Source organism: Phaseolus vulgaris, chromosome 11 (assembly GCF_051622355.1).
Source record: "Phaseolus vulgaris cultivar YP4 chromosome 11, ASM5162235v1, whole genome shotgun sequence".
Classification (NCBI taxonomy): Eukaryota; Viridiplantae; Streptophyta; class Magnoliopsida; order Fabales; family Fabaceae; genus Phaseolus; species Phaseolus vulgaris.
The window spans coordinates 21291261-21301398 of record NC_143508.1 but is presented as its reverse complement, the minus strand read 5'-3'; the positions used below and the strand labels follow the sequence as shown (position 1 = coordinate 21301398).

The 10138-nt window shown below is 33.0% G+C and overlaps 1 protein-coding gene across 1 annotated transcript; it reads left to right on the top strand.

Moving 5' to 3' along the window:
* Positions 1-4335: 4335 nt before the first annotated feature.
* LOC137836349 (GDSL esterase/lipase EXL3) lies at positions 4336-8952 on the top strand. Its single transcript, XM_068645084.2, has 6 exons — positions 4336-4555; positions 5944-6225; positions 6321-6451; positions 6556-6786; positions 6913-7168; positions 8759-8952. The coding sequence occupies exons 1-6, from the start codon at positions 4336-4338 to the stop codon at positions 8950-8952; spliced, it is 1314 nt and encodes a 437-aa protein (XP_068501185.2).
* Positions 8953-10138: the final 1186 nt, after the last annotated feature.

The window sequence follows — 10138 nt, the reverse complement described above, 5'->3', positions numbered from 1 at the left end:
GGCGGTGCCTTATTCACGATGTACTGCTCGACGAAAATCTTCGAGAACTGTTGGAAATTGGTAATGTGACCGTTAGGCAGGCTCACAAACCATTCCAGCGCCGTTCCCTGGAGTGTGCTCACGAACATCTTGCAGTACACGGCGTCTGATCCCCCTGACAACATCATCTGCGTATGGAACGTGGTGAGATGAGCCTCAGGATCCTCCACGCCGGTGAAAACAGCCTTAACAGGAACTCTTCAGCAATAGAACGCCCTTGCTGCTCCTGAAGAGCTTGACGCAGCTCCTCAGTCACCTTGCTAAGCTCATCATTCCTGGCGCGAGAGGCGGCCAGGTCCTCATGCATTCTCGCCTGTTCTATGCGCGAGGCTTCCACAGTTGTCTGCAAAGAACGCATCATCTCTGCCATCTGCGCCATGGTCATGGCGGCGGCGCCTTCAGCAACGACGGGCGCAACCGGACTTGAACGATTGCTTCTCATTTTTCTCATGAAACTTGGCGAATCACAGAATGCAGCGAACAACACTTACTTCAGCTACGATTGATTCAGCGATCAATCGGTCAGAACCTCGCAAAACTTCGCAAAAAACTCAAGAACACCGCGAATCCTCCAAAGAAACCTGCAACTCCACCAGAAACCACCGCTTCTCCTACGGATAACACAACGAGCCAAAGAACTCAAACTTCACCGAACAAATCTCGCGTAAACAGCAGAAAACCTCACTTCACCGAACAAAAACGCGAACGAACGGTGGAAAACGCGAAATCACCGAACAAATCTCAAACGAACAGCGAACAGTGGTTGCACCAGCACACAACCACGCAGAAAACTACGAAAACCTCCAAGAACTCACGCTGTGGATGGGAACAGGTTTTACACGGCCCCACGGTGGGCGCCTGATGATCCTGCGTGTTGACCAGAACGTTGGAACTTGCCTCGACAAACTTGGATCGACGTGTGCACCGTTTCTACCTCCGTCCTCCGCCAAGATCCACCTCAAGAACCTGCAAAAGAACAGAGCGGCGCCACTGCGGCCGATCGCACTCCAACGCCCAAGTCAGTGACCGAACCACCAAATACTAAGAGCAATAACACTCAAGAACTCTCAAGGAACCGTGCAATGTTCTCTCTCACAGTATGCTCAAGAACTCGCAAGCGTAAAGAGTATAATCTGAACGTGCGTACCTCAAAAGTTCGTTGGGGAACCCTTAAATACCTGGTCACTTTCTCTCTCCTGGCAGTTACAGACCTGGACACGTGGCTCGCATCCAGTCGTACACGTGCCATCATCTGGAGCCTCCTTGACTTGGGCGCTGCTTCTGACTTTCTAGTTGGCTAAGTTACTTATGCATGGTACTGCCCAGTGCATAGCTAACTTGGGAGTGCGATCTCTACTGGAACTGGCGAGTTAGGGTGCCTTCGTACACCTTCCCTGTGGTCTCACCGGCCGCCTTCATAATCTGCACCACCTTCATCTCCGGCGATGTGCTTGCTCTGGCGATCTCCAATCACTAGGTCGCCTGAGTTTTCATCTGGCGACTTCATCTTCAACTTAATAACTGGCGACTACACGAGCCCCCCGACTTCTTTCCCTTTTGCCAACCTGGCGTCTTGTCAACACGCCTGCACTGTAGCTTGATGCCACGTCATCACTTCCGACTACCAGGGCGGTACAAATACCTACCGAAATTATTTTTTGCATCAAGATGGGACAATCATGAGACTTTAACCCAACGAGCTTCAACTCCTACATAGATATTAGGCTCTTAACATTTGATGAATATCTTTGTGGCACTTTCACACCCTTCAGACATTGGAAAAACTGATTTTTTCCTTTTTCGATAGAGTGTAACATACTGGTGGAAAATATGCACGCTTACCCACATGTATTGGTGCTAACTCTTCTCGTACGTTCATATCAATCAGATCCAAACGAGCACTTAGTCAATCCTTCATTTTTGCATTAATGTTAAATGTACCAATTAAGCTATCACACACATTCTTCTCCACATGCGTTACATCTATACAATGTTTTACTTCTAACTTCAACCAATACAAAAGATTAAAACAAGATTGTTTTTTTTCTTCCATATGTTTGTCACAGATAACTTCTTTTTTGACTTTCCGAATAATTGGTGTATATTATTTACCTTTTCACAAATCTCAACACCAGTCAATGGAGTTGGTGGATTGTCATTCTCTTTATGTCCATTAAAGGCTTTTTTTAACCTCCGGTAAGGATGCCAACTTCTTAGAAATCTCCAATGTTGAAGATATATTATCTTCCTTCCATGTTTCAATTGTTGATAAGTGGTGTCTTCTTCGCATATTGGACATGTTTTATGACCTTTGACACTATACCTTGACTTGTTTCCATATGCAGGAAGTGTTGGGTCTATTAGTATCTAAGTTCAAGAGGGGAGGGGTGAATTCATGTTATAAAAATTTTCGCAAACACAAACTGGTTTACAGTATATCAGAGGAAAAAGAACATATTGATTTTAAAAGAAACATATTAATTTTTCAATACACTTTAACAAAACCAGAACTTGTTAAGATTAGAATTAAGATCAAACAGAGAAATTTAATAGAACCAGATTATTTAATTTTCAGCAGCTTGAAGAACACAGTTTATACCAAAAGATCAACCAAGTTCTTTCAACACAAATCTTCAAAGAAAATGAATCTTTAACCAAGATTTAATGAAGAACTGATTATCCTTAAACCAATTAAAACCACAGATTCAAAAAGCTTTGTTTATGATTAAAGAACTTGTCCAGATCAAGAAGAACAGTTTGAGTAAGCCTGGAAATAACAGGTTCAATTTTAAATGAACAGATTTCTTTCTTGGCAGATTAACCAAAATACCATAAATGAGTGCAAAGATGAGAAGAATAATGCAAGCACACTTTAATACTGGTTCACTCATAATGAGCTACATTCAGTTTCACCTTACTCCAAGCTACATCAAGCACACTAAAAACCAGTTGCAATCAATTACAACACACAACAGTTCTTGAACCCTACAAGAACAATACAACTAAAGCTGAAAAACCCTATTTCAGGAGTGACTAACACAACCACCTTTACAAACAAGAATTAAGGAATGATAACACCTGAAAAGAAGATGCAAGAACTCAAAACCACTAGTCCCAATTGCAGCAGAACCGCACCAGCATCTTCACCTAGATCAAGGCTCTCTTAGAACAAGCACACTTGAAGATCTCTTTGAAAACCTTTCAAAAACTCATTCAATCCTTTTTCTCACACTGAAAATCACTTCATCTTTGTTTAAACCGTGATTGAACAACAACATATCATGTGAGAAAAGTCTTTCATTATATAGAAATTAGTTTCTAACAACTTTTCAAAAAACAGTTAAAAAGCTATTATAAAAACAACAGGCTAATTTCAAAACAAACAGATTTTTTTCAGGAAAACTGTCACCTCAGCTTAATTGAAATAACGGACTAAACTGCACTGTTGGTGCCGTAACAGAAATTTCAAAAACCCTTTCAGCAGAATAAAAATAAACCTATTGTTTTCCAAACAAACAAATTTATTTTTGTGCAGTAACCTGATTCTTGAGAAAACTTTAAAAAGCTTTTTGGAAAACATTTAATCACTTCATGTGCTTGATCTTACCACCTTGATTAGGCATCTAAAATAGGTCATGTAGCAAAAGGAAACCTTAGAGTCACACAAACCTAAATACAAGAACATCTAAAACACATTACAATCTTCAAAGCAAACTAGTTATTTTCTACATCAAACACACACTAAGACTAGGTAGAGAAGAAGCTTCATCCATCTTCAACAGGAAGGTCAGTGATGGTGCAAAATATTATGGCATGCATCTTGAAAGTTTTATTACCAAACCCATCAAACACTTCAACACCTAGATCCCACAACAACTTTAAATCTCCAATTAGAGAACTTAGATACACATCTATGTCATTTCCTTATTGTCTTGAATTGGGTATCTTCATAAACAACATCATGTATTCATAAACAATCCAGGAGGTAAGTTGTAAATAACTAGTAAAATAGGTCATCAACTATGGTTTGTACTTAAATTACCAAACAGATTCATGTCGAATCTACCTTGACTTTGTACCAAAATCGGGAAATTCATCATTAAATTTATTCCATTACATATAATCAGTAGGATGGCGATACATTCCATCACATTTTCATCCATTAATTACCTTTAAATTCATCAATCTTAACACTAATGACAGCCGTGTGAAATTAGTTGAGTCTATGCATCGCTTGCGCTTGGGAAAAACTAAATAGTTTTAAATTATACTTATAATTTAACATATATTAAATTCATGATTGGTGGCTCTGAGGTGGGGGAGAAGCAAGGAAGCTTGGTGGTGATGGCTCTAGAGGCATGGCCAAGATACAACCAAATATACCGAGGGTTTGGAAATGTAGTTAAAAAGAAGCAATGGATGAAGCACTTTAAGGAACAAGTGAGTCGTAGGAGTGCAAAGAGCAAGGGAACAAGAGATTGCAGAAAAGAAGGGCTCGAAAGAGATCAACGTGCAAGTGAAACGTGAAAGAGTTTTGAGTTTCTAAGCATAAATTTAGATAAAGGTTCTTAGAGCATAACGGTTGTCTATTTCAAATTTCTAAATTTAGACTACGTTTTTCCAAAGAAACCGTCATCTATTATCTTTTTAGACGATAATTTTCTTAATGATCATTGTTCATTCATTACTATTAAATATATAACGTTTTTCATATTAATCGTCATTTATAAATTAACATTAATTTCAAAATTCTCATCACATTTAATTAAACAAATCATATTCATTTCATCTATGAAGTGTCGTTATAGAGTAATTTATACTAGTGTATACTTCTGCACTCTACAAACCTATATACATTGACATATATAGTCATGAAAATTTACTGCAACATATCTATTTCGTTAAAAAAAATTTATTAAACGTTATATTTGTTAAATCAAAATATAGTCAAATTAAATAAAATTATTAAATATTTAAAAGTATTTTGTTTATTAAATTAATATACTTTTAGCATCTTACTAAACATAAAATATATTTAAAATGAATTAATTTTAATGTTGATCGTTAAAAAATAAATTTATTAAACGTTATATTTTTTAGATAAAATAATGTAGTCAAATTAGAAGAAATAAATTATTAAATATTTAAAAATATGTTCATTAAATTTATATACTTTTAACGTTTTACTAAAAATAGAATATATTTCAAATCAGTTAATTTTAATATTGATCAGTTTCATTAAAAAATTAAATGTATTAAATGTTATATTTTTTGGATAAAAAAAATTCAAACTAAATAAAATTATGAAATATTTAAAAGAGTTGTATTTATTAAATTAATATACTTAATATTTCACTAAACATAGAATATATGTAAAATGAACTAATTTTAATGTTCATGAAATTTGTTAAAATTTTTAAATTTATTAGAAGTTATATTTGTTAAATAAAATAAATAAATAAATTTATTATTAAATATTTTTAAAAATTTCTTATTAAATTCATATAATTTAATAATTATACTAAAAATATAATATATTTAAAATTAATTTTAATATTGATCAATTTCGTTAAAAAATTAAATGTATTAAATGTTATATTTGTTAAATAAAAAACATAGTTAAATTAAATAAAATTATTAAATTTAAAAAAAAATTGTTAATGAAATTAATATATTTTTAACATTTTACTAAACATAGAATATATTTAAAATCAATTAATTTTAATATTGATTAGATTTGCTAAAGAATTAAATGTATTAAATATAATATATATAATATATATTCAAGTCAAGCAATATAGTAAAATATGATGTTAATTTTTAAAAATTATAATTTATCATATAATATTATTATTTGTCATACAGTAATCAAATGTATACTAATTATTACATTATGAATTGTAGAAACACAGATTTTCTTTGAAATGCCTTTTTCTCAATTGTTTATAGTCCTTCTTTGGTCGTTTTCAACAACTGTTATATCTCTTGTTGGTGTTGTGAGTTTACCAAACAATGAAAGTGTTCCAGCAGTGATTGTGTTTGGGGACTCTATAGTAGATACAGGTAACAATAACTACATTAAAACCATAGTCAACTGTGATTTTCAACCATATGGCAAAGATTTTGGTGGAGGAAATCAACCAACTGGGAGGTTCAGCAATGGTTTAATCCCATCAGACTTCTTTGGTACAAACAAAAATCCTTACTCTTGAATTCTCTTACCATTATATGCATAATAGAATGAAAATGTTCTAATTCATTTCCTTCACAAATTTTCTTAGCTGCAAAATTTGAAGTCAAGAAGCTTTTGCCACCATATCTTGATCCAAATTTGAAACGTGAAGATCTCCTCACAGGTGTAAGCTTTGCAACTGGTGGTAGTGGATATGATCCTCTAACTTCTACAATAGCAGTAAATAATTGTTTCCACCTAAAACCTCTCAATATATTTTCATTCTCCTTTGCATATCTTAAACACTAACTATAATTTTCTTTCTTTGTCATATGTTACATTAGTTAGTGCCATCATTATCAGATCAACTAGACAAATTCAGGGAATACAAAAAAAAGATACAGGACATGATTGGAGAAAACACAACAACAATGATATCGAAAAGCATATACATCTTGTGCACAGGAAGCAATGACATTACCAATACTTTCTTTACATTACCATTTAGGCGACTGCAATATAATATTTCAACTTACACAGATTTCCTGACTTCAGAAGCTTCACAATTCTTACAAGTATGAGTGAACCATGTACCCTAATGAAAAACATAGTTTACACTTGTCGTATTATTAAAGCTTATTTCATATATCTTTGCATATGCTTTCATATGAAAGAATATTAATAAAAAATGAATTATGCAGGAACTTTATGGACTTGGAGCTAGAAGGATTGGAATAACTGGTTTGACAAATATAGGGTGTGTGCCCTTTCAAAGAACATTCAAAGGAGGCATTAAGAGAGCATGTTCAGATCTTGAAAATCAGGCTGCAATGCTCTTCAACAACAAGCTTTCATCCCAAATAGATGCCCTTGGGAAACTTCTTCCAGATGCTAGACTTGTCTACCTTGATATTTACAACCCTTTATTGGATATGATTCAAAATCCAACTAAATATGGTAATCAAACACATCTACCATGCTATATACTAGTAGCCTATCTACACCAATTGTTTGATTCCAATGATTCAACTCATAATATAAATTTCACATCACATTTAGAGTTCTATTATATAAACGAAAACTGAGTAAACAACCATTTTATTTCCTTAAAGTGGTAGGTGTTTTCTCATTATCCTTAAAACTAAGAAAATCTTTTAAAAACTCTCCTCAAGTTGCAAAACTTAACTATTTATTATTATTTGTTTCTTAATATTATGTTTATATCACTTTACATTTACTTGAATTGGTGTGATTGTCTATATACATTTTTAGGGACTTATTCCTTTTTAATTTTTTGTTCAATTTAGTGATAGTGCAGTAAGTATTACCCAAAGAAAATTAGTAACTAGAAAATTCATTTGATTGTTCATTTACTTGTTAAATTGTATATCTTCAAGTTTAGCTTAGGTTCATCATCTTCTTCCCATAAGACCTATAAAATAGAATGAAAATATCCATAAAGAAAAAAATTAAATATACTCTCATTTACCTGCTTTACTTATCTTCCAACTCCTAAAACTTCGAGCAAATATCAAATTTTGATATTTAAAATAATGAGACTTCTAACACTAGTCCACATCAACAATTAAATGTCAGTATGACACATTTCTCGCTCCTATGTGGCTCTTAGGTGTGAACAACATTGGAGTGACATTTAAATACATGTAAATGAGAATATGGTGCACAAAAAATTATAGTACAAGGAATCTTTTGTTTTATTTTTGCATGATGTGAAGAGTATAAAAATGGGAAAATGTTTTTTGTGTTCGAGTTTCAGTTTCCAAGGTTGTTGAAAAGTTATGTATTTTGGAGAGACCGGGTTGTAGGTGTGGTGGGACTTGGTGGCTAGTGGAGATTTGAAGGCTAGAGTGTGGGGTAATTTAATTCTTTGTTGACATTGGTGGTGGAAAAAGAGAAGTGATGGTATATTGGGAAGTGAGTTTTTGTTTGGATATGAGGCTATTGGATATTTAGCTTGATGAAGGGAAACTTTATGGCTCTAGGTTTCATTTGATGAGTATTGGTTATTCATCCACTTTGTCTGATTTTCACCAACAAAAAAATTGTATGAAATGAAAGTATGTGAATGTGGTTAACATATGTTTCTTTGAATTTTTGTCATTTTATTGATTTCCATTAACATGAAAGGATTGTATATGGAATTATATGTGAATTGTATTTTTGTTGGCTAGAAGGATGAAAAATGATGAATTACTGAAGAACAATTTGTATGCATTTAAGTTTTATTTTATTGTATTTATCTCGTAAGTGTCATAGAAATCACCTAAAATTTTGTAAGAATGTGTCACCGTGACATTTAATTATTAATGCATATTTCTATTGAAAGTTTCACTAATAGAATAATTTAGATATGCATGACAACAAAAGTTCAATAATCTATTTGCATGAAAATATTATCTTGAAATCTATGATCGAACACTTCATTCATTTTAATGATAAAATTGAATATATCCTTTCAAAATTTCATTAGTACATATTTTCGTTTGTTCAACTTTTTACTCATTGTCATGGTATTTGGTGGTTTAGGTTTTGAAGTGACAAATAAAGGATGTTGTGGCACAGGAAAGTTTGAAGTAGGTTTTCTATGTAATCCTTTTACCCTGGAACTATGTTCAAACAGGTCAAACTACATATTTTGGGACAGTTTCCATCCTACAGAAAATGCCTATAATATACTTTGTTCTCAGGTGATTGATAAAAATATAAATGGATTCTTTTGAGTTCGATTTCATTGTACTCCTACTATTATGAATATAATAAAAACATACATCACTCGAGTGATACTTGTCCTATACTAAAAATTTACATACTGATTTTATTTTCTATCTAACTTCATTAATAATAGATACATATACTTAAACAAAATTATAAAATTTTTAAAGTTGATCACGTATGATATTTCTTATAAGGAAGTAACATAATTAAGAGTGCTATAAAAAGGAAAATAAAATAGAATAAACAATGAAAGGGAATAGGTCAAAATTTATTAAATCTCAACACAAATTTATTAAATTTGACAAGGGACCGAATTTGCGTTTCAACAAATTTTAACCAATGAAAGGGAATAGGTCAAAAGAGTTTGTTAAAACTACATTCTTAGCATTTCTCACAATTCAATTCAACTAATCTAAAATGATAACAACATTTAAGTGCTTAAAATATTTGGGGAGCTAAACTTGCTGAACCATATCCTTCAAAATTAATTTAATTAAGACTAATTAGAAGCATTTTATCTACAGTTCTACACTTGGTATAAGGCAGACGTAGAATAAACTCCAACATTCTATTTTCTTTGCTTTACTTTTCTTCCTCTCATTGCATTATTCATAACTTTTCCACATTTCTTCTTTGCTTTGGGTTTAGGCCTTGAATGTTACTACAGGCTGAGGTGTAAGTTTCAGAGCAGAGCAGAACAGTAGTAGTTTTATTCCTAATTGGATGAGCTTTTATTGGTGGTGGCAACCCAGTACTCTTTCACTGCAACCAAAATCTTCTCAGGCACAAGTGAACCATCCTCATGATCCACCATTTTGGCAACATTTTCATTCAATGTCCATTTTAGATTACACGATTGGGAATTCTAATTTCAATGCCAGTCATGTTAGGATTGGAGCGATTAAAATATAAAATAATTCTTGAAGATTTTTATGTTACACACTGGAATCCACAAACTATGATTAACACGTGGAAGAAAAAGGATGAAACTTACTTGCCCCGGTACAAGCTAAATAAATTATTAGCATGAATAAGATTGTATGTCCTTAGACATGTAGAAAAGCCTTCACACATGAACTAAAAAAAAAAGTCATTGCAATTTCATAGTCCATAATTTTCTTCCTCCAATAGGCATATATATATGTAGGGAAATTTAATTGCCTGTTGATATGTCTTTATCAATGGAAGAAA

Coding starts and splice junctions, on each gene's coding strand:
- LOC137836349 (XM_068645084.2), top strand. CDS start 4,336: ATGATTGGTGGCTCTGAGGTGGGGGAGAAGCAAGGAAGCTTGGTGGTG. Junction 6,226..6,320: donor AATCCCATCAGACTTCTTTG/GTACAAACAAAA, acceptor AAATTTTCTTAG/CTGCAAAATTTGAAGTCAAG. Junction 6,452..6,555: donor CTCTAACTTCTACAATAGCA/GTAAATAATTGT, acceptor ATGTTACATTAG/TTAGTGCCATCATTATCAGA.